The sequence below is a fragment of the Zingiber officinale genome, chromosome 8B (assembly GCF_018446385.1).
Source record: "Zingiber officinale cultivar Zhangliang chromosome 8B, Zo_v1.1, whole genome shotgun sequence".
Classification (NCBI taxonomy): domain Eukaryota; kingdom Viridiplantae; phylum Streptophyta; class Magnoliopsida; order Zingiberales; family Zingiberaceae; genus Zingiber; species Zingiber officinale.
The window spans coordinates 4,476,674-4,500,482 of record NC_056001.1 but is presented as its reverse complement, the minus strand read 5'-3'; the positions used below and the strand labels follow the sequence as shown (position 1 = coordinate 4,500,482).

The window sequence follows — 23,809 nt, the reverse complement described above, 5'->3', positions numbered from 1 at the left end:
TTTGATTTTTGATATACATAGAATCTTTGGTGGCTTTATTCAGCGTGAGTGTTGCAGAGTAGGCAAAAACAATAAGAGACCCAATAGAACTGTAGCTGAAGCCTGAAGGGCGTCACCGGACCATGCTCTGCTGCCTGGAACCAGGACAAACCTCATCGATGAGTTGACTACAACAAAACAGGTCAAGTAAGGATGTATACTGTTCTACACTACTCGGATTGGACTTATTGGTTGACTCTATTAAACTGCTAAAGCCTGTGCTCAAAGACAAGTCGATGAATGCCTGCAGCATCAATTCTTTCTCCCTCGATGCCCACGAGAAACTTGGTCGTTCTCGTTGTCATTTAACAGCGTGTTTCCTGAACTGACTCAGATGCGGGCGGATAATGATAAATTTGAATTTATCGAGTGAATATGAATGAGTGCCACCCTATGGGGTTTGGGGGTAAGAAACAACGTATCTGTCATAGATTCTGAAAGATGAGAACAGCAGCTGGGAAATATTTAGTTGGGAGTTGTCTGGCACCCTGTCGGGAAATTAGATTCCTTGTCGGAAGGTGTGCGTGTACTCTTCTCCTAACACTCAACCACTCTCAACGTATCATCTAAACTTCACAGCATATGCATTCATTCATAATAAATATGTACCGCACGCACATCTAGTTTCTCCTATTCGATTCATCATTCATTCACCATTATTCTCCTCCATCTTTGCCTCACGCAGTTGTCTTCAATCTTCCTTGTATAGTTTCATTTCATGACGCCGCCAACGGAGCACGACTACATGGGCGTCAACGATACCGAGCTCCGGCTCGGCCTGCCCGGCTCCAACGGACGGGTGGTGGTCGACGGAGGCGCAACCGCCGGCCTCACACTGGGCGGCGCGAAAAGGGGTTTCTCTGACGTCATCCACGGGGCTTCCTTCTCTGAGGCAGGGGAGGACGCCGGTGGAGCAACCAAAGCGGCGCCGCCACCGCCTCCGGCGAAGTAAGTCCGCTTATATATATATATATATATATATATATACACACACACATTGCTGCTTTATGAATTGTTGATCTTCTCTTTGAGGATTTCTTCATGTTGACTGTTGTCAATTTCTCTGATTCACGCTATGCTTATTAAATCCGTTTGTTTGAAATTCAGGTCTATATTCATGCTGGCCAAAAAGAATAAATTTTTTTTTTTAAAGAAAAAAAAATAACAAGATTGAAATCCTCGAAAATATATCCAATTAACGAGAGCTTAGAAAGAGGAATAGAAGTGGAATTGAAGAAGATCAATTACTCGGGTTAAAAAATTTGTTTTCCCTTATCTAGGTTTATATATTTTCTCCTTCCTTTTTGCTGTCTTACATGTATCATACATGTCTAATGAGTTTTATAAAACGAAATCATTCATAAACTGGTTTCTGAAATTAATTTTTATATATGATAGGACACAGATTGTAATTGGTTGGCCACCGATCCGTAGTTACCGAAAGAATACAATCGCATCCAATAGTTCAAAGAACAATGATGATGCCGATGCGAATGGAGTGAGTGAGTGCCACTACGTGAAGGTCGGCATGGATGGAGCTCCCTACCTGAGAAAAGTCAATCTTAATATGTACTCCGACTACAAGGAGCTGTCACTGGCACTAGAGAAGATGTTTACTTGCTTCACCTTCGGTGAGCTCTTCTTCTTTATCGACATTCTGTAGGACTGCGTGCGTTTTCTGTGAGATTGCTGATTTCAGTAAACAAAGGACAAGATTAATGTTGTGGGTTGACTTGATTTATTTTCAGGCCGGTGTGGTTCATATGGAGTACTGAGTGCTAGAGAGATGACTACTGAGGGCAGAGTGTTGGACCTTCTTCAAGGATCCGAACATACCCTTACCTACGAGGACAAGGATGGGGATTGGATGCTCGTCGGTGACGTTCCATGGCCGTAAGTAAAAAAATATAATCACAGGGAAACTCTTCCTCTAGTCGCTCCTGTTAACATACTGAATGACCAATTAGTTTGCCCATGTTGCTTTCTCTCTATATATCTTTAAAATTGTCTTCTTCTCCGATACATTGCAGTATGTTTGCTGACTCTTGTAGGAGGCTGAGAATTATGAAGGGTTCAGATGCAATTGGAATCCGTAAAGGTAGTCAAGATTTCTTTGAAGAATATCCTGATTTATTATTTGTATGCTAATATGTTTAATTAAATGTGTTGCAGCTCCAAAGGCCATAGAGAAGTCCAGGATCAGGAACTAAGAGCAAGATGTTGTTGAACCCCTGAAAGAAGAAGAAGAAGAGAAATCAAAGCCAGAATTTGTAATATAATGTTTTCTTCCAGTTTCTATCTTGACTATGAAGGAAATCGTTGTTAATGTACTACTAGCCTGTTCATCGTATTCCTAATGTTATTGATCCTGTAGAGTGCACTTTTGAATGGAAATAGTGGTTTTACACTTGAGGACCAAAGTTCGAAATCTAGTACAAGGGGATGTATATACAGATCATGGTTGCAACACTCGTCTGAATGTCCAGCATCTCACCTTCTCTTTGTGAGCAAATCCTAGTTCATAAGCATGTTTGATTTCCTAGCATCACTCACACCTTTGCAAACCTTCCACGTACTCGAGGCAGGTTCTCCGCAAGAACCTTCCTACAAGCGTACTGAGAAGTACTGATGTTGCCAAGATTCTGATAATTCAAAATCAACAATTTTGTCAAGTCCATAGATCTCAAGTAAATAATCATACCAGAAGAAGAATTAAGAAAGTAATACCAAGATCTAAAATTTTGTTTAAACCTGAATATCTCCCTCGCTGAATGCCCTCCTCAGACCAAATGCAGTTTCGAAGTCAAATCCTTGGAAATCAAGAACGTCCGGTCCCAAAGTGCAATTGGGGAACCATTCCAGTGCACATAAACATCCAGAACTAGCACTTCTCTGCATTGATCCTTCAGTATGTTCTTCAAGTGCGACAGCTTCATCCATCTGTGCTATTGCTGCATTTGCGTCTGAAAGTTGTGATATTGAATTTTTCAGTTTCTGATTTTTCCAGAAGGTCCTTGCGCTCATAGAATATATCTATCAGATGATCTTCTTTGAATCTGATTGACTCTGTATCGCTGCCTTAATTGTTTCTGTAGTCGCATGTCCAGGAGATAGAACAGATATGACATCTGCCGTTCTATCAAGTTCAAGTGGCGGCTCTTCTACGAGGATTTCTGGAGCTTTGAAGAGATCCAATTCAGCTCCTAGAACATATTCTGAAATAGCAGGAGCTTGCACGGTGCTTCTCTATAATGAAAAACCAACATCTCAGAAGAAGAATATTCTATGATACGGTGATAGAGAGGCAATAGAGAGAGGCCACCAAAGAAGGGTCAAAAGGGTAAAAGGCCTGCTAATATGGAGGTCAAGGTCAAAAATTATCAAAGGCTTAGTCGGCCGATCGGACCAGACAATCGGGAGCCCCCGGTCGGTCGGACAAGGATGTCGAATGGCCATGCCCTGATAGCGGCTACTCGAATTAAGAGGTAAGTGACAATCCATGAGAGGCTAGTCCTCGCCGATTGAGTGGTATGATTGGTTGGACAAAAGTAACCACTAACAGTTGGGAAGCAGAGAAGGAGATAAGTCAGCAGCTCCGAGCGGCATGATCGAACGGGGACAGCCAGTTTGAGCGGGATTCGGTCGACCTATAGGGGGACCCAACTGCATATCTCATCTAACCTTTTTTGAAGCTTGTGCCACTGACAACGGAGCATGTTCAGCAACCAGACTGACCTTTAAAAGCTTCCCGCCTATCACATCAGAGATTTGTGTGCTCGCTTAAGGAAAGATAATAAACACTTTTTGATTTGTCTTTCCTTAGAATACTGTGAAAAATGTCGTGCGCTTAGAAATACGTGCATAAATACTACAGTGACACTATAAAAGGAGTTCCTATCTACAGGTAGAGGTATGTATAACTTTATTATTCGACACGTTCTTTGTTATAACATTCTTACTATTCTTCATTATGCCTGAAATTGACTTGAGCGTCAGAGGATCAACATCGAAAACTCCTTCCCAGCCCGACACTAACCCCTTTTGCGTTGCAGGGCCGCGCGTAGTCTTCACTCCGTCAATCTTTGAGCTACATTTCTAGCCTGCCATCTTTCTCCGCTTTTCAGACAGGATGATTCTAACCATTAGGAAAACACTAGTTCTACAAATAAAATTGTTTTCTGCAGCTCTTCCAGAAGGTAGCTTCTGTCAAAGCTTAGATGCTCCAGTTTTTGCTATAAGATCATCTTATTTGTGTCATTTCTGTTTTTCACTTGTCAGGTCGTAGATAACTATGGGATCATCATCTCATTGTATGCATCAAATCCCCCAAATCTAGAGAACTATGGGATTGGGATCTCACCCGAGAACATTAACAGGGAAAAAAAATCAAAGAAAATTCCTTCAAAAAAAAAAAAAACTTGTTTTGCAGCCAAGAATATATGGAGAAACCAAGATGATTCATACTTCATGGCGTTCAAGCAACAAGTCAATGCCTTCTTCGAACAGTCGATACGAGATCGAAGGCAAGGATTACCATGAGCTCATCATCAGGGATGCTGACATGGTGGGAAGAGGGAAAGATGTCTTCCAACAGCTTGAGTCGGCGACCATGGTAGTTGGCATATGGCATGGGCGTCAACTGAGGCGCAAACATGTCTTCTCCTATTGCTGCTGCTACATTCTCTTAGTAGAATCAAAGTTCTACGTGATGCTACTTGTTCTTGTCTATAACTATAGCACCGGAGGCAGAGGATGGCTGAAGATTGAAGGGCAGGACAAAAGAACTAGAAGAGAGAAGAAGGGAAGTGGTTAGTATGCATGCAGATAGGTGCTCAATATATTATCTCTATATCTCGTCGGTGGCTCTCTCGTATTTCCTCTGCGACTCATAAAAACAGTTACTTCTACCTAGAATCCGAGGCTCCTAAAACTGTTAGCCAGCTAAAAATATAGAGCTGATTAAATGTCAGATGGCTTAATGCTGAAACCAGAAAAACAAAGGCTGAAAGAGATGGTCATTGTCTTAATCAAGTCTACTTCAGCAACAAAGTATTGCAGAATGAGAGAAATGTTATTGAATCTGACACGGCGAGGGACATGAACCCCGAAAGAATGATTCAGATTCTTTCGTCCATTAGAGACCGATGGCTTCAATTATTCTCCTCCAATGAATTGAGCAAAATGGTACAAAATGGTAGGAGCAGTCAATGGATCTTACACAGTGACAGGCATTATTGTTGCTACCTTTACTGAGGCTCTGTGTATGTACGTCAAGGTTACCTAGCCATCAGACCTGCTTCTAAAATTACTGATTGTGTTATTAGTGAGCCTCTGCTGCTACTGCTGTTCCTGTAATCTTTAAACTTCCACTGAAAACATGTAAACTATTGATTACTTGTTACTTTCTCGTATTCTGAAATAGAATCATTGAAATCTCCAGTGAGTTCTTTGAAAGCTTAAGTTGCAGGGAGCTGTGAGAGTTTGGGCCCACGAAGAACAATTGATTTGGGGCCATATCCCACCCCGACACCTATAGATCGATGGAGACAGCAGTATGGGTCTTATGGAATCTTTTTATCTACTTGGATGGCGCATCTACTCATCATTAGGCAGGCTAACTAGACATAATCATGGCAATATCAGCAAATATAATAAAAGATTTTATATAAAATTTGTGGGTCCATGATTTTGGTTGATCCATGTTTGACAGTTTATTTTTTAAAACTCGCGAGGAACTCACGGATAAGATAATCTTCAACTTTACTTTGAACTTGGGTCATTTTTCTTGGCAAAATTTGACAAGCTTGGCAATTTGACTTCTCAAATACATCAATTGCCTCTTAAAAACACACACAGTTCAAATTCACTAGGGGAAAGAATTTAGCTGAAACTTCCAGCATGAGTTACGAAAGCATCTTGAGCAGATCGAATAAGCACAAAATACAGCAGGATCTCAGCTGCAGAGACTTGGCATGCAGACTCCAGCATCATTGTTCTGTTGCTCCTTCCATATCCTGCCGGTGACCCTCAGTTTCAGCTCTTTCCTATCACCACCGGAAAAGAAGAGAGCCATGTTTCTCTGAATGATGAGACCGTCATGACTGTCCCGAACTTTCCGGTGACTATCACGAATACTTCGGGGTGTACCTTCCCATATTAGCTTCCTTCCATTGGCCCCAACCTCGACACTGTAGCTAAAGTTTCTTGCTTCATTCTCATCTCCCATGAAGCGCAGAAATGCCATGTACACGGGAGCCATTCCCAGCTGGAAAGCCTCGAAGTGCAAGCAGAAGTAATGACCAAAACAGTTAAATACCTGATTATAGAGAAAGAAAATGAAAGATTAGCATGGAAACACACAGAAGAGCGACAAGTAACCATGAGGGTACCTCAGGTTGATTTTCTTATAAAACTGAAATGAGAACTCTAATATGGTTTAGAGTGAATTTAACTTCAGCACAATAGAGTTTAAAATAAAGTAGATAAGCACCATAGTTCATATTTACTGGGTTAGATTAAGTTCACGCAACAAAAAAAAATCTGAAGTCTTAGTATCATGGGTTAGCAAACTTACAGTCAGCATCCATGTAGCATTTTCAACCTCTCTAGGGTTGGATTTGACATATCTATGATTAAATGTGCAACCACTGTGCATATCTACTTTGTGGTCATCTCTTAAATGTGAAACCAGAAAAGGGATATCCCCCACAACTGAGCATTCAGAGCCAGCATAAGGGCAATTGTAAGGCCTATAACTGCACTGGGCTTCATGCTTCAGCTTGCTGTAGTACGGGAAGATTTCAGGGCAGCCAAGTGAATTATATTTGCAAGGAAGCTCAAGTGATTCGGCTACTTTTTCCAACGCTAAGCACCTAATGTCTCCAAGCTCCTGCCGACAAGTAGGGCACCGGTTGTGCACCCTCGCTTTGCATGTTGAACAGATTGTATGCCCATTTTGACACTGAAAAAAGCAAGCTACTCTTGAGTCTTGAGAAACAATGTTAATGTGAATGCAAAGAATGGAGCGTATGCTCCTTCAAATCATAAAATTATGGTTTGATATAAGTGCATTTCAACCTGTAAACTAGAGAACCGGTCTTGATTGCTAACAAATTATGCATATAAATTGGGTATGTATTCTCAGATATAATAATGTTTGCACAAAGTTAGCTCTCATTATTATAAGAAGTGACATAATTTCAATGTGGCATATAACTCCGGTTGGACCAGAAACTATGAATTGCACTAGTTTTACAGATTCAGATAAAAAAAAGATTCAAGTAATAAATGAATTTAACAGATCATGCGACCTATGAAAAAACAAATACGCATATCTTTAGTGAAAATCGAATATTGGAATCCCATCTAAATTATGCACACAACAAGAAATGATGAATAGATTTACAAGAATCAAAGAATTCTTTGTGCCTTCAGCTTTAAGTAAATTTAGAGTTGTAAAGGCTTCGTAATGACAATTGTCAAATTACAGCATAAAAGGAACAGAGGAATTATGATGCCAGCTCATGTTACGTGGATTGTTTGTTTTCATATTCTTAATTCTTTTCACAAGGTCTGTAGGTCTAAGCCAAGGCTAGGTATCAATGAAAAGCCTAAATCTAAAATTCTTTATCGCTTGCAATAATTCATACAACCAATCAAATTCATGATATGTGTCTATGACTAACATGAACGAAGACCATAAAAACAAGACCTCAGTTTATGAACAACTAGAAGCATAGTTCTGGAGCATCAAAGAGAACCAAAACTGATCAATGAAATTCTACAAGCGCACAGCAACTATTAATTACCCCATAAACCGTCAAGCATATAATTGAAAAATCAATTCCGTGATAGAATTAATTTTTCTAGCAGTCACCAGTCAATTGCATAACGAGCCCCAAAAGGTAAAAATATCAAAATACACACAAAAATTCCGCTTTTACCCAAGTTATCCCATCAAAAATAGAGTATCAAATAATGATTTCTGTTCAAACCAAAATCCAACGATTAACGAAGAAAACACCTTAAAATCGTGGCATCACTTAAAAGCCATACATAAGAAAGAACAAGAAACAACCTGGTGGATTGGGGGATACATGGAGTTGGTGCAGACAGGGCACTCGAGAAGCTCGTGGACGCTGGTGGCAGCGGGAATTCCAGCGGGAGTAGCGGCGCCGGGGTGGAGCTTCGACGAGGCGGGATGGAGAGGGGATGTCTCATCCTCGTCCAATCCGTCAATCGACGACACGCATTCCACGCTATCCGACTCCATTGCAATCGACGGCGAGGGGATTCGGGCCCCTCGCAACTCCCTCCCTCTCCCCTCTTGTTCTCCGCTGGCGAACAGAAGAAGCCGAAGCCCAAGAAACAGGAGCGACAGAGCCAGAGAAGAACGGAATCAAGAGAGAGGAGAGGGCAACCACCCTTTCCCAAGTCTTTGCTGGTCAACGTTGCCTTTGCGGTGTCTGGATCACCGTTTTATTCTCGGAACAAAATCCATAACCTGCTCGATTTGCTCACGCTAATACCTGACTTGTTATTGGGCAAAATCATTAGGGCCCGCTCGTTTTATAAATCTGTTCTGAAAGGGTAACTATATTGTTATCCGGACAGGGAAAGTTTTATTTTACTCCCAAAGTTTGGTCTAAATTGCATTTCTTTTTTTTTTTTTTTTTTTTTTTTTTTTTTTTTTTATATTGTTATGTACTCTTCAAATTTTGCACAAGAATAATAACTAGGGTGAGCAGTCCATCCGTCAAACTGACCAATCCATTTATATCAATCCAAATCGATCCGAAAAATAAAAATCCGTCGGATATAGGGTCGGATGTAGGGTCTTTATATTATATTATCCGATCTAATAGAGTCGGATAATTTTTTATCCCAATAATCGAACCAATCCGATCCGTGATCACCTCTACTTGTAGCAACTACTGACGATAAATTGCTATACGTTGTAGTAGTTACTGCCGATAAGCTGGTACATGTTGTAGAAGCTACTGACGATTAGTTGTTAAACGTATAATGAATAATGTCTATTATCATTTTAAAATATTTTATTTTTTTTATTGTTTTATATTTATATTTTATATTTCATTAGATATAGCGTCGGATATCCAAATAACTGATAATCCGTCGGATATCTGAAATATAATAACCATCGAATATAAGATCAGATGTAGGTCCTGATATTATATTATCTGATCTAGTAGAATTGAATAATTTTTTACATTAATAATCGAACCAACCTGATCCATGATCACCCTTAATAATAACGCTAGAAATTTTATCATTCCACATTTGTTCCAAAATTATCATCCAAGAGTCCAGACTTCGAGACACACCTCTTTCACTAGAAAATTAGCCGGAGAAGCGATCCAGTCTTGAAACCCTAGTTCTGTGGCGATTGGAGTTGATTGGGTGAGAGATCCTGAAGAGACGGAAGTGACGGTGGAGAGCAACCCGAGTCAACAGATGTCTGGAATTAAGTTGGGCCCGGCTCGGTCGAACCGAATTAATCAACCCTTGCAGTGACTTATATTCCCTCCTATCACAATCTAAATAAGGCCCAATAGACCCGGTCCATTAATCAAATCCATCAAGCGGTCAAACCAAACCAACACAACTAAGCCGAAATTGCAAGTGAACCGGAAGCTTATCCGAAGAATGAGACCGCTTTATTCGCCACAAACCTTATATTTGTAGTCGCTGCCTGATCCCCTCCTGTCCTACCGCTCCCTACACGTTCCTCCCGATCGCCAGAGGAGCAAAAAATGGCGGCCACACTCACCTCCGCTCTCTCCCTTGTCTCCTACTACTCCGCACCTTCCTCCTCCTCTTCGGCTGAAGTCCCCTTCAAAGCCATAAAGTTCGCTTCTCGGCCTTTCCCCGTTCGCCGCCGCCGCCGTGCTGCCTTCCTCCGCCCGCCCGCCGCCGTAACCCCCAAGATCGAAGAGCTTGGTACCCTTATCTCCAACCTCACCCTAGAGGAGGCCAGGAGCCTCGTTGACCACCTCCAGGACCGCCTCGGTGTCTCCGCGGCCGCCTTCGCACCCGCCGCCATTGCCGTTGCCCCAGGACCCGCTACCGACGCGGCTGCCGGAGGAGAGGCTGTGGTAGAGGAGAAGACCGAGTTCGACGTGGTCATCGAGGAGGTCCCCAGCAACGCCAGGATCGCCACCATCAAGGTGGTTCGGGCGCTGACGAACCTGGCGCTGAAGGAGGCCAAGGACTTGATCGAGGGGCTTCCGAAGAAGTTTAAGGAGGGCGCAACGAAGGAGGAGGCAGAAGAGGCCGAGAAGAAGCTCGAGGAAGTTGGGGCAAAGATCTCGATCGTATGAGCTCGGAGGAATCAAAAGACGAGGCGAAGGTTTCGTGCTTAGGTTTGCAAATTTAAGCCTTTCCTCTTCTTTATCTGTTCAAATTTTCAATTAAATTAGCTTGGTTATCCATCCGTGTACTCTGTCTTGGTGAATTAACGACCACATTCTTATGTTTTCTTTGTGAAATGGCTAGTTATCACCGTTTGTACCGTGGTGAGCGTTATGACTGATTAATCTAAGTCAATAGCAAGAGCATTGTTTAGAGTTCGTGTCTAAAACCGATTCCTTTAGCTAGCAATTAAATTTTAGTTTATGTTTGTCTCTAACTTTCAGAGCTAAAAGATGGTCAAAGTTGATATGCAACCTTAATTTTTCTAGTTTCATTGATGATCAATTTCATATTTGTGGGTTATCTTTCTGGAGTGGCCATTTTGTGATCCTCTTGTTGTTTTATGCCTTACCTGTTTATTGTGTTTGTATTCGTTGGAATCTTCCTGTATCATTGGATGTTGGCACAGCAGACATTGATGCATGTATTTTGGAACTGACGGGTGAATTTAAATAGAAGATTTATTATTTCAAATTACGTCTTCTACCTACCTTGATTATGTCAGGTTTTATTTCAAAACAAATGGATTGCATTATCTCTCAGTGATTTTATTAATTGTTCCTTTTACATTAGCTTCTTTCGGAAATAATTTTGCTAATTTCAGTTGCTTAATATTGATGTTGTTCTCAGGAATAGCTACTATATTTCTTGTGAGTTGTGTAATAATTGTTTTAAAAATATGAACTTGAAATATTTATTCTCATCAAAATTTATTATTCTCTTATGATCATTCTTAGCAATTCCTTTCGCCATTCTAATGAATACACATTATTCCATCCTCTAGGAAATATAAATCCTAAACTTGTGAGACTGATAAGACATGATAGATTGATCAATTGAGCAAATCTAATAAGTCAAGGGAACTAGCAAGGCTAAATGGCTAAATAGGTAGGTGGACTGTGTGGAGCAAACTTGGGTAGTTTGAGTAGGGCAAACTGGTCCGGTAAAATGAATGAACCAAGCAAGTTAGAAAAAAAAATGGTCCTGTTGGGTAGGTTGAGTGCACTGGAGCAGATGAGCGGATGGAATGGGATGACAAATTGGTTAGTTGGACAACTTGAACCATACCAGCACTATACATGCTCTAGCAAGTCAGGTGGATGAATTCTATATTTGGCTTAAATGGATCAAGCATGTTGACAAAATGAGTGAGCTAGATGGGGTGGATTGAGCACGATGTGTGGGTCTAGTGAGTCAATTGGATCAAGTGAGATAGACAAATTAGGTGGACTGAGTGGATAGGTGATGGAGACAAGTGGCAAACTCCATTAAAAGTCAATAAGCGCATAAATATAGATTCTAAAACTCCACTATTTATTTGGCATGTTTTGGAAGATGATAAACCTACCTGGGAAATGATATAAAGTTCATCAATTCCTTAGGGTTGAAGTCAAAAGTCAGCATTAAATGACCCACAATTCCAATATGCTTTAATTTCCCATGCTTGGAAAATTGTAGCATATTTATAAGTCTTTTAAGTCCCTTTGTGTGAGTCTTTTAAGGTTCCTATGTGTCTTTATGAAGCCTTCATGTTTTCATTGAGTCTATCTACTAGCATTTAGGTTGCTTGAGTCATTTGTAAGTCCTAGTATAAATATGTATACTGCTGTAATGCTGGAATATGGAATAGATATCAAAGTTTTGAGAGTTCTCTTTGGTTGTGTGAAACAATCTCCCTAAGGTGTGATGCCTAGGAACCTTAAGTGTGATACTTAAGTTTCTACATTTTTTTATACAATCTTCTTATGGTGTGATGCCTAGGAATCCTTAGGTGTGATACCTAAGTTTCTACAATCCCTTTACCACTTCATTCCAAATTTCTACTTCCCAAACCGCCCAACCCTCAATCTCTGCTTGTGTTGCATCAATTGGTATCAGAGCTTTAGGGCTTTAATATGTCTACAAGATCCCGGAGGATCTTTAGAGAGGAAAGTTGACATAATCAACGCGTTGAGATACTTATTCGCATAATCAAGCAACTTGATGGCATGCAAATTCGTCTAAATGGTGTTGAAACCATGATTTCTCAATCTAAAGGTGATCAAGTTCAAGGAGAGCAAGGAGAAACACTTCAAGCAAACAATAACGTGATTCAAGAAAGATTCCATGCTTTTAACTCGCCAAAGACGAGTCTTCTCACCCGTGGAGAGTTGATGGAGACAAGTGGCAAACTCCATTAAAAGTCTATAAGCGCAGAAATAAAAATTCTAAAACTCCATTATTAATTTGGCATGCCTTGGAAGATGATAAACCTGCTTGGGAAATAATATAAAGTTCATCAATTCATAAGGGTTGAAGTTAAAAGTCAGCATTAAATGACAAACAATTCCAATATGCTTTAATTTTCCATGCTTGGAAAATTGTAGCATATTTATGAGTATTTTAAGTTTCCTATGTGTCTTTATGAGCCCTTTATGTTTTCAATGAATCTATTTACTAGCATTTATGTTGCTTGAGTCCTTTGTGAGCCCTAGTATAAATATGTGTACTGCTATAATGTTGGAATATGAAATAGATATCAAAGTTTTGAGAGTTCTCTTTAGTTGTATGATACAATTAGTGTTGTTAAAGGCGCGCCCGAGCCTCTGTTTGGGTGGTAGTTAGGGAAGGGGAGCTAAGGGTAAACAAGGGGAAGTGGAACTTTTAACATCGTTTGAGAAGAAGTGAGTTAAGGAGGTGAAGGGGACGGAAGGGTAAGCAATAACCTTGTGAGGGGGAAAAGAGGCTGAATTCCTTACACTCCGATTTGGGGTGTAAAGAAGGGTAAGGGGAATCAAAAAAATAATTATTCCAATTTTATTCCTATTTCTCAGCTTGCTGTCTTCACAAGCTCTTCGCCCTACCACACTGCGCACACTCACCCCGTCTTATCATCCTCGTTGTCTTTTCTCTATCTCTCCCAGTGTTGGTGACGACGGAGGCTTTGTTTTTTTCTTGTCCCTAATGGTGCTCCTCTTGAAAGGGGGAACTGAAGTCGTGCTGAATCATCGACCAATCTCATGGCAGTGAACTTTGCAATGGCAAAAACTGGTAATCTAAGTGGAAGCCTCATCGAGATTACCCTCTCCAGTGAGGTTTTGGTTGCAAGCGGCAATCTGTCCACCAATGGCTCGGTGCCCTACCTTACAAAGGAGAAAAGTTGCATCCTTGGATTGATTTCGAATTAGTGAACCCCCAATTCGAAGTCTTGTATGCTTGCCATCCAGGTGGCTTTGTCGTGGACGATGCAGCCAAGGCGGAGGGAGCAAGCTTCTGCACAGCTCTGAGGAGCATCAGCGAGGATCTCAGTTCAAGGGAGATGGATTTGGATTCCATGAGGTCAGGATGCCCAGGGACTCGCAGATGTGTTGCTCCAGGGTCCAATCGACCGTCGGATAAGGGATTGAGTGGTGGAGGTGGTGAGGTCGGTCGCAGGTTCGGCGGAGATGTGCAGGGAGGTGACTGGAGGCAGTGGGAGGGAGGGATACAACAGTGTTGTGGTGGGGCGGAGGCGATGATAGCTGCCATCGAATGGTCGTCCGAGAAGTGGCGAGAGAGGATTGCAAAGCCAATGGTGGTGATATGTTAAAAAGTAAGGGTAATTTAATAATTTTATATATTTAACTTTCAATCTCCTCCCTTTCCACCAGACAAGTAGTAAACCTTCCATTCCTCCCAAACAAGAGAAATATAAATATTTTATGTTCCTTCCCTTTCCTTCTCTTCCCCTTCTTTCCCCTTCCGTTAATGAACCTTCCTCACCCTATCCAAATATAGGGTAAGGTGTGATGTCTAGGAACCCGTAAGTGTGCTGCCTAAGTTTCTATATTTTTTTTTATACAGTCTTCCTATAGTGTGATGTCCGAGAATCCTCAGGTGTGATACCTAAGTTTCTACAATCCCTTTACTACTTCATTCCAAATTTCTACTTCCCAAACCACCCAACCCTTAATCTTGGCTTGTGCTGTATCAATAGGTGAGTAATATGGGTTGAGCAGGAAGAATGATATCATGTTGGTCGAGCAAGACGTAGAACTGAGCTAATTGATCCCACTGAGTTGACTAAGCAAGTATTTCTTTTAGCAATATGGCAATGTTTTAGAATTATGAAGAATATGCCCTGTCTATTATTATAACATTCCTATAAATCAGACACAGATATACATTTTTATTCTTTTCTCATTCCATGTCATTCTCTAGAAGTTACTACTTTTTGCTGTGAATTCCATCCATGAATCAGAAAGCACCATAATTATTCTGATGAAATTTGCTATTGACGAATGGATATGGGATGCGTTTACTTGTTCTAATTTACCGAGTTCTACTTTCATATATTAAATCTTAAAACTCCACCATAAGGTGCACTTGTTATGTGACTATAGGTATCGATCTGGAACTTGGATTATAGTTAAATGTTGACAGCACTGCTTTAAGATTTGAAACGTTCAATGGCTTATGTAATTAAGATGAGATTAAAGAAAGCTAAGTGTGAAGTTGATACTCTTTCATTTTTCCATATGTTTTCACCTAAAACAATTGGCCAATATCAAGATTGCATGTTTTTTACTCATAAGAACGACAGAGGCGTTAGAACAGTATGCTGGCCAACAAGAGTATGGAATATGGATGGCCTTCATCCTTACCCGTTTTTTATTCTGCTGTTTCTTTCTACTTTTCATAGTTGGAATCCAACTAAAATCTAACTTGTTACTTGTCTTGCAGTGCCTGAAAAGATCTTTTTGAGAAATTTGCCATTCTAGTATCCGACGTAAAACAAATGTTTTTGCTCCAAAGTATGAATGGCTATGAATGTTATGTTCAACTATAAGATATATGCTGATGGTGATACATTGCCAAGTCGAAACTACTTTTTGTGCCTGAATTGTGTAGACTATTGATAGATTCTTTTCTTGCGAAATTCATTCTCTACATCTCATCGATCCCATGAAACTATTGGCATGGTGATCGTGATTGAGAATGTTAGTAATCGTATTTCACTGAAATTTTTAAAACCTTGATCATATTGTTCTATTTTTAAACACTGAAATTTTCTAGAAAATTTTACTCTGTTTAAACAACAGATTTCACGTACTCTAGAACTTTACAGTCAATTTTGCAAGGTTTTCATTGACTTTTCTACGACTATGATTCTTGCGAAGTAGAACTGGTTTTTGGAAAATGTTAGAAGGCGAAGTAAAAAATTTGCATCGAATTTGTTAAAGTATATAATTTGAGATCGTGAGATTTAGAAAGCCATGTTACAACGATCTTCGAGTTTATAAAATTGTAATTTTTGAGGTCAAAGATTTTACTTCATCTTTAAAAGAATACAAGATTCTTTATAGGAAACGATAGTTATGACGTATCCTGTCTCATCTCAACTGATAGATTAATTAATTGACCTAATACCAATTTAATTGTGCATGTGCAAGTTCACGTGGCACTGTATTTGGGAGTTAGCTGCGATGGCGATTTCAAAAACAATTCTGAAAGGGAAAAAAAATAACGAAAAGTTGCACCAAAACAAGATATACTCAGATTATTTGATAGTTATAAATTAAAAACCATCGGTTCGTTAATTGGTCAAAGAAGTGGTTGTCTTTTTTATTTCCACTTAACATAGATTAAGAGATACTATAAGATTTATATCTATTGATTGAGTCAATTAAATTCCTTTCATACTAATTAAGTTGGTATGATCGATTTGCTGGCGAACTATGGAACAGTTCAACCGAACAAATTGACTCAAATATAGTTTTTGTTCCTCTAGCTATAATGTTGATTTGAGAAGCATATGGATTGGAATTGATTAAGCTAATTGATTACCCATCTCTTAACTTGATTAGGATGTCTGTATTAATTGTTCACCTAATTGATTGGTCGATTATTTGATTTCTTAAAAATGTTTGGACTTGTTCACCTGACTATGTTTCACATGATTGATTGAAATAGTCCTCTCAACTTATTTAATTAATGTAACATTAATAATTTGACTAGATTTATATAGTGTCAAATTATGTCTGATAAAAATTATTTTCAAATTTATAGGAACATCATCTTGAAGTTGAGTTGAATTTACGTGATCAATATATATAAGTATAGGGTATTGCTAAACGGCTAGAATCTGGCCAGCTAGAATATATGCATGCATGTATATGCATGAGTATTTTAGTAATTTCATATGACCCCATTAATTATATGCATGTCCATGCATACATTTTAATTGGGCGATAGGGATTTCTAGCTGGCTAGATTCTAGCCAGCAAGATTTACTCATAAGTATGGGTATTATTATATGCATGATACATGCACTGAAAATGATGTCGCATACTGAACAATTTATGCGTGCACCGCGCATGTGATATTGTGATGTACGTAGAAGTTTACATTTACCATGCAACAGATTCGGTACGCAACATTTACCAAAGCACCCTTCTGAGTTTTTGTATTTTCTGTAAAAGCACCCTGATTTTGAGCATGTAGAATAAGAATAAATATATATATATTTAATAATATATATGAATGTTTTTTTTCCATCTCTAGTGTTCTGAGACCTTCTTAAAGTGTTTGTTAGTTGTTACGTTATCATATCATGCAATTAATTACCAATAATAATAATAAATATGATTACGAGTACAAGTAAAACAAATATTAAATTCACGGTAATTGATAATTGGAATTGTTTTAGTTGGCATTTGGTACACGAATGAACTAGCTGTAGCGAATCGTACGAATGCCCAGTCCATTACGCAGCTTGAATATGAGATGGGAGACTTTGATTGGTGACTGTCCATGCAATTTCATCTTCCAACTTTATTGAATTTTCTTACATACTATGAATGTTTTTTTACCTGAAATTTATTTATTTATATTCAAAATAATTAATGTTTTAATATAATATAAGTTCATAATATAATGTACCCTTAAACTTTACTTTAGTTTTTTGAGAATGTACTTGATCTTATGTTAAATCGATGGAAATGAAGCATTGGGTAAATAACTCTGTTATTGGCTGTGAGAAGATAGAATGGAAGAAGATCGCCTCGAGCGCTCCCATTTGCGTATACTAGAGAGAGTAAATAGAAACGTGAGAGTGAAAATAAGAGAGGGAGTCCTCGGCGCAGACACTCCGACGCTCAAGTCAGAACAACAACTAAGTGAAATGTAAAAGAAGATGGATAATAGAACAGTAAATGCGGATGTGTATATGCGTGAGTGTGTGTAACATAGCATAACCTAGTATTTCTCAGCGTACCGGACCAACGGAGAGGATCATTTTTATACTGATTCTCATAACCTCCATAATAAAGAGAAGTCAAAGAATATCTGATGTCAAAATATGTCGGATGATGGAGTAGGTACAACAGTCCCCCTTTAAGCAGAGGAAGATTCCATGCCAGAATAAGGGAATATTCTCTGTCAAGTTATTGCGATTCTCTGACAATGTATCTCCTAGAGGAGATCTTAGGGCCGGGGGATATATGTTGGGAGATGTGCCTAGGATAATGAGGAATTGAATCTATAGATCCGACCAGCTCTAGGGCTGCGCGAGTGTAACTAGGAGACACGCCTAAGAGAAATGAGTCACAGAGTTTGAAGGTTCGACTGGCTTTGGGGTCGGACAGATATATGAGTAATTGAATATGGAGATCCAACCGGCTCTTGGGCCGAGCAGCTGTATACTAAGGGACTTGTGCTAGATCAACCAGCTCTGAGTCTAGGCGGTTGTATGCTGAGAGACTTGTTCTTGAGAAGTGAGGAACTGAGTCTGGAAGTCTGGTTGACTCTAGGGCTAGGCGGATATATATACTGTGGGCTTTGCCCATGAGTGGGGAGTTGAGTCCTCAAGGTTCGACAGGCTCTGTGTTCAACCGACTCTTTGTTCGACCAAATTTATGCTAGTTACTCTTCTCATGAGGAGTGAGGAGTTGAACCCTGTAGATCCGATCGGCTTTTTGTTCGACTAAGTTTATATTGGAAGTTTTGCTTTTGAAAAGCGGGGAGCTAAGTCCTGTAGGTCCATCTGACTTTATGACTGACCGGGTTTATGTTGGAAGCTTTGTTTCTAAGAGGTGGTTCGTTTGGATACTTACATTTTACCTTTGACTACTACCTCACCTTTGTTGTAATCTGATTATGCTAACACAGTAATCTATTTGCACCAAAATAGCAAGCATGCAATAAACGGGTAATATAAGAGTAAGGTTCAGAAATTGTGTATCTGTGCGAGGCCCACGAACTGGGAATTTGTACCCCCTGCGCGCGATGATTGCATGCATCGCGCCCGGTTTATGGATTTCTTGCTCGAACCCCCAGAAACCACTTGATTTGGACTCGACCCGCGCATGTGTATAGGCCACCTTAACTTTGCTAAGCAAGCATGGAAGGGGTCCATATATAAGGCCTTCCATTCTTCTTTGCTTAGCAATGTGGGACTAAATGCATACATATGCATTACCAAAAGAAATAACTTGAATTAAAACTCAACAACCTTAACTTTAACTATCATATCATCTTAACTTTGATCCTATTTCGGAGGCCTACCTTACGTGCTACATCACTACCTAAGCTTTATTCCTTTTATTACTTTGATGTTTCCATTGATCACCTATTCGTCGATTAACGTATCGCCGGTCTCATAGTAAGATACATATAGATAAATCATGGGAACATTTTATTCGACTGCAACAACGGTCCTTTAGGCGAAGAAAATACAAATTATCTTCTTTTAGAGCAAAGATAATATCATTAATCCTAAACATAAATTTTATCCTAGCATAGCATAGGAGTCATTTACCGTCATTTACATGACGCAGGTCAGTCACTCGACTAAAGAATTTACCCCCATTAAAAATTAAGTTCAATACATATTAAAATAAACACCCATATAAGTTCAACCGTGCGAATTCATGTGTATTAGAGAGAAAAAAACCAAAAGCAATAACACGTGCGAATTGTCTTCTTGAAAATAATTAAAAACGGTAACGATTCATGCAGATGCGAATTGACGATTTCGCAATTTGGACTGATATTGCATTTGGACATCCGCGTCGCACTCTCGAGGTTGGAAGCATTCTCATTTCTAGCACCATCTGTGCCATAATTTCATATTTTGCCCCTACTTAATATATACACCGCCCGTATTATGAAAATGCCTCCATCCGCTAATCCAGTTTAAGTGGAAAAGGTCGTGGAATACGACACATGACTCATCGCCTTAAATAATATATATTTTATAGTTTAAGCAAATCACATTGTGTGTCGTAACTGCGACCATTTCCATTTGAGGTGCATAGTTGCGCATTTAACATGGTTCGTGGTTACTAAACAAAACTCACATGTTCTCACCAAATTAACTTCTTAATTATATATATTTTCTTTCTGAATTAATTCACCAGTTTCTAAATTATTTTTCCAAGTCAATTATTTCTAGAACAAAAGAATTGGAAAAAAAAAATACATATGCAAACGACAACGGAAAATAATTTTCCCCCAGGAAAAACAAGCTTCCAGAAGATAAGAATAAAGATAATGGCGTCCAGCCAGCAGCCATTCGACGTCCTCCGCTGTTCTAAGACGAAGGGTCCCAAATTAGCACTATACTTACCTGACTTTACCCACCCACTCACACAGTCACACGCATTCACGCAACAAGAGGGGCCAATGGGGCTGCCCTTCTAGAATGTCCTTTGCTTATCCTTTTGCCTCCGCTTGTCCTTTATTAACGACGCCGAAGGCTGCTCGACCTTTCCTTATGTTCTCTACCGCATTTGAGCAAACAGGTAGCCGGCAACCAGACAAGCAATGAGACGAGAAGAAGAAGAAGCAGCAGCCGCAGCAGCCATGAAAAAAGAAGAAGAAGAAGAGAGCGTACCTGTCGTCTCGGCTTCCCCCAGCTTCCGGGCGCCCTTCGCCGCCTTCTATGAGTCACGGCCGCTGCCGGGGGATGGCGGATCGAAGGACGTCGCCGTTGACGACGACTTTGAGTTCGTAGTCAAGGACCCCGATGCCCGCCAGGGCCTCACCGCCGAGGAGATCTACTCTGGCCGCCAGATCCGCTCCCCCATCTACCCTGTCTTCGGCCGCGCCGCCCCTGCCCTCGAAGACGGGGAACGTCTCGAGTCGCAGGTGGATGAGGAGACCGAAGCGGTGCAAGGTACTCTCCTGCAGCTCTTAATGGAGGACCGGGCGGAGAATCCCGGCCTCGCCTCGTCGTCGTCTTCGTATTCCGCTTCTTCGGGGATGGATGAGCTGGAGGGGATCCCGCCGGCGAGCTACTGCGTGTGGACCCCGAGCCCGTCGGCGTCCCCGTCGCCGACACGCTGCAAGAAGAGCAGCTCCACGGGGTCGTCGCTGCGGTGGCGGCTGCGGGATCTGGTGGTCGGACGAAGCCAGAGCGACGGGAAGGAGAAGTTTGTGTTCCTCGCCGCGGAGGAGAAGAAGGGGAAAGGAAGTCCTAGCCGCGAAACCAAGCGTCGCGAGGCGGTGGGCAAGCAGGAGAGGACCGATGCGGGGGCGAAGAGCGTGAAGGCAGGAACGGACCTAACCACGGCGCATCGGGTTTATTACGGGAAAGGCGTACCGGCGGCGAGCGGTGCCGGCCGGCGATCGTTCCTTCCGTACAAGCGGGATTTGCTAGGCTTCTTCGCTAATGTGAACGGGATTACCCGGACTCACCATCCTTTTTAATTATTTTTATATGTTTTTCGGTGTTAATTTAATTTTTATAATTTAATTATATTTGAGTCTAACAACTTACGATGCGGAATTGGTTGTCCGAGTTATTTATTCGAATTAACGTAAACAAATCGTACATCTGGTGCATGCGGTGTAGTTTGTTTAATCAAATCTCTAATTAATGTAATGAAAAAAAATGTTATTGGCAGAATTGCATGGTACTCAACCGGATCATCCAAGTTGATGGCTCTCCCATTGGAGTTGAATTTTGATTATTTTAATTCTAGAGTTATTCATACCTGACAATGGAGTCACTATATATAATCAATTAATAACCAGATCCAATAAAATCAATAGAATTTTTCTTAATATGTGATTAACCTAAAAATATTGGATCACAGTGAACATTTTATGATTTATCTTGATAGTTGGTAGTTAAGATACATTGTAGAATTTTTTTTTCCCATGGGATGATAAGTCTGAGAACATTGCTATAGTTTGGATAGGTCACCTTGAACGTTAATCAATTTATCCTAATCACTAGTGATAAATTTTTATGAGATCGGATCAATTACTTCAAGAATTAATTGATTCGAATAGCTAGATACTTATAGCCAGATATTTGAATTATCAAAAAATAATAATAATAGAAAATTCATTGATACATGTGGACATTATGTGGTAGCAAGAGGCTTGGCATTTCTCTCAAGCAACAAGGGTTTCATTCCCATGTAAGGTGCACTTACGACAATCAAATTTATGATGATGCATCGTGCCACATTAGGAGTTACTATGCTTTTTGGATTTACTTAATTAGTGGGCAGAATGTAAGGTCTGACCGTTTACTCCAGGATTAGTTGAGTTGTAAGAGATGGATACCCGGTATAAAATAATAAAACATTCATTGCTGTCCTAGAGCTACGGTGTAATGACAAAGACGTTCCAATGGTTCCCAAGTACTCACTATTCGGTTCCCCTCTACGACACACTATAAGGTATTTTCTCCAATAGAATGACAAATATGAGACGTTGGCTGTCGGGCGATGACAAGGGTTCCATTCTCATGTAAGGTACACTTGCGACGATCAAAATTCTAATGACACATCAATGTCACATTAGGAGCTACTATACTTTTTGAATTTATTTAATTAGTGAACAGAATGTGAGGTTGGGTCATCTACTCCAAGATTAGTCAAGTTATAAGATTAGGATATCCGATATATAAAAAAATAAAATGTTCACTACTACCCTCAAGCTACGGCATAGAGATAACATCATTCAAACGGTTCCCAAACACCCATTATTCAATTTCCAACTACGGCGCACTGTAAGGTATTTTTCTCCAATAGAATGACAAATATGAGACATTGGCTGTTGGGCGATAAGACATTAATACTTTTGGATTTATCCTTATGGTCGATGGAAAACTTTTGTGGAGCCAGGCCAATCACCTCTAGAATTAGTTTGTTGGAAGAGCTAGAAACTTGGATTATCAAAAAATAATAATATTCAATGTTGCTCCCGAGGAATGGTGCAACGATCAAACACTCTAGTCGTTAACCAAGTAGTTCGAATCCCAGCAATGACGCATTACATGGCATTTTCCTCCAAAAGGATGACAAACCTAGGAACATTTAACCAAACATTTAAGATTTGAATTTCATCCACATCGCATTACAAGATATTTTCTGCCAATGGGATGACAAACCTAAGAGCGTTGGTTGCTCAACATGGGCAACCGCAAGTACTTTTCAGATTTATCCTGATGCCGATGGGAAACTTTCGTAAGGCAGGGTTAGTCTCTTCTAAAATTTGTCGGTTTGAAGAGTTGGATACTTGGATTATAAAAAAAAAGGTCACCTCCTGGATTAGTTGGTTTGAAGAGTTAATTAAATACTTAGATTATAAAAAAACTATTAAATCAGGGAGTTTGAAAATTCTGTGACATTGGATCGTCCACTACAATAGGATGGTTGGTGAGAAACTTCCGTGGGACAGTGTTGGTTACCTCCAGTATTAGTTGGATCATAAGAGTTAGATACCTAGTTAGCTTACTAAAAAGATAATATTAAATCTTAATTTGTTTGGTGCGATGGTAAGTGCCTAAGCGGTGGAATGAACACCCTAGGCAATAAAAGTTCGAATCTCACCTAGGGTAAATGACACAAGGAGTTTGAATTATTTACGACGCTGGGCAATCTCTATCATAAACTATTTGCATGTCTCAATTTATTCTTGTAGAAATTAAGGAAAGGAAAAAAAGTTAGCTAGATTATTAAATCCAAAATATATTCTTAGAAATACAAAATATAAATCCTTATATAGTTAAGTTAAGAAATCCTAAACACTAAATAAAAAAAGAAAAAAAGAACAAATTGCCCAAAAAGTTATGAACAAATAAATATATATATAATCTAACATCTCCCCTCAAAATCATGATACTACAGTTAGAATTATTGAGAGTTTGTTGGATAAGAAGTAAAAATGTGAAACAGAATGTGCCTTGGTAAACATATCAATAATCTGTAGATTTGAAGGAACAAAGGTATTGTGATGATGTCAATCTGAAGATGATGACGAGTAATGTGACAATCAATTTCAATATGTTTTGTTTGCTCATAAAAAAAATGAATTGTACATAATTTGAATAGCACTCTGATTATCATAATATAATGGAGTAGGT

General features: G+C 39.9%; 5 protein-coding genes across 6 annotated transcripts; 3 read left to right on the top strand and 2 right to left on the bottom strand.

The window, feature by feature from the left end:
* Nucleotides 1-642: 642 nt before the first annotated feature.
* On the top strand, nucleotides 643-2,459 carry LOC122013378 (auxin-responsive protein IAA21-like). Its single transcript, XM_042569634.1, has 5 exons — nucleotides 643-987; nucleotides 1,438-1,670; nucleotides 1,788-1,932; nucleotides 2,070-2,137; nucleotides 2,212-2,459. The coding sequence occupies exons 1-5, from the start codon at nucleotides 758-760 to the stop codon at nucleotides 2,247-2,249; spliced, it is 714 nt and encodes a 237-aa protein (XP_042425568.1). The 5' UTR covers nucleotides 643-757; the 3' UTR covers nucleotides 2,250-2,459.
* Nucleotides 2,460-2,784: 325 nt separating this feature from the next.
* On the bottom strand, nucleotides 2,785-4,950 carry LOC122013379. The gene is given in 2 exon segments (XM_042569635.1): nucleotides 2,785-3,285; nucleotides 4,574-4,950. Coding segments are annotated over 2 exon segments (597 nt in total). The 5' UTR covers nucleotides 4,670-4,950.
* Nucleotides 4,951-5,782: 832 nt separating this feature from the next.
* LOC122016767 (E3 ubiquitin-protein ligase SINAT5-like) lies at nucleotides 5,783-8,506 on the bottom strand. Its single transcript, XM_042574162.1, has 3 exons — nucleotides 8,117-8,506; nucleotides 6,614-7,000; nucleotides 5,783-6,355 (listed from the first exon to the last, which is right to left on the bottom strand). The coding sequence occupies exons 1-3, from the start codon at nucleotides 8,309-8,311 to the stop codon at nucleotides 5,993-5,995; spliced, it is 945 nt and encodes a 314-aa protein (XP_042430096.1). The 5' UTR covers nucleotides 8,312-8,506; the 3' UTR covers nucleotides 5,783-5,992.
* Nucleotides 8,507-9,733: 1,227 nt separating this feature from the next.
* Nucleotides 9,734-15,367, top strand: LOC122016199 (50S ribosomal protein L12, chloroplastic-like). Of its 2 annotated transcripts, none has more exons than XM_042573432.1 (2): nucleotides 9,734-10,421; nucleotides 10,770-10,895. In XM_042573432.1, exon 1 carries the CDS (start codon nucleotides 9,813-9,815, stop codon nucleotides 10,377-10,379), a length of 567 nt encoding a protein of 188 aa, XP_042429366.1. In that variant the 5' UTR covers nucleotides 9,734-9,812; the 3' UTR covers nucleotides 10,380-10,421; nucleotides 10,770-10,895. The 2 variants fall into 2 exon arrangements, with proteins under 2 accessions (XP_042429366.1, XP_042429365.1); XM_042573431.1 differs by lacking the exon at nucleotides 10,770-10,895 and adding an exon at nucleotides 15,172-15,367 and having other exon boundaries at nucleotides 9,735-10,421.
* A 4,817-nt stretch (nucleotides 15,368-20,184) lies between these two features.
* On the top strand, nucleotides 20,185-21,207 carry LOC122014232. The gene has a single exon (XM_042570406.1). The coding sequence runs from the start codon at nucleotides 20,254-20,256 to the stop codon at nucleotides 21,136-21,138; it is 885 nt and encodes a 294-aa protein (XP_042426340.1). The 5' UTR covers nucleotides 20,185-20,253; the 3' UTR covers nucleotides 21,139-21,207.
* Nucleotides 21,208-23,809: the final 2,602 nt, after the last annotated feature.

Excerpts from the sequence above, each read along its gene's own strand:
- LOC122016199 (XM_042573431.1), top strand. The coding sequence starts at position 9,813 with ATGGCGGCCACACTCACCTCCGCTCTCTCCCTTGTCTCCTACTACTCC.
- LOC122014232 (XM_042570406.1), top strand. The coding sequence starts at position 20,254 with ATGAGACGAGAAGAAGAAGAAGCAGCAGCCGCAGCAGCCATGAAAAAA.
- LOC122013378 (XM_042569634.1), top strand. The coding sequence starts at position 758 with ATGACGCCGCCAACGGAGCACGACTACATGGGCGTCAACGATACCGAG. Across the intron at positions 988-1,437 it reads CCGCCACCGCCTCCGGCGAA|GACACAGATTGTAATTGGTT; the intron begins GTAAGTCCGCTT and ends TATATATGATAG. Across the intron at positions 1,671-1,787 it reads GTTTACTTGCTTCACCTTCG|GCCGGTGTGGTTCATATGGA; the intron begins GTGAGCTCTTCT and ends ATTTATTTTCAG.
- LOC122016767 (XM_042574162.1), bottom strand. The coding sequence starts at position 8,311 with ATGGAGTCGGATAGCGTGGAATGCGTGTCGTCGATTGACGGATTGGAC. Across the intron at positions 7,001-8,116 it reads TGTATCCCCCAATCCACCAG|TGTCAAAATGGGCATACAAT; the intron begins GTTGTTTCTTGT and ends TGCTTTTTTCAG. Across the intron at positions 6,356-6,613 it reads ATGCTACATGGATGCTGACT|GTATTTAACTGTTTTGGTCA; the intron begins GTAAGTTTGCTA and ends CTCTATAATCAG.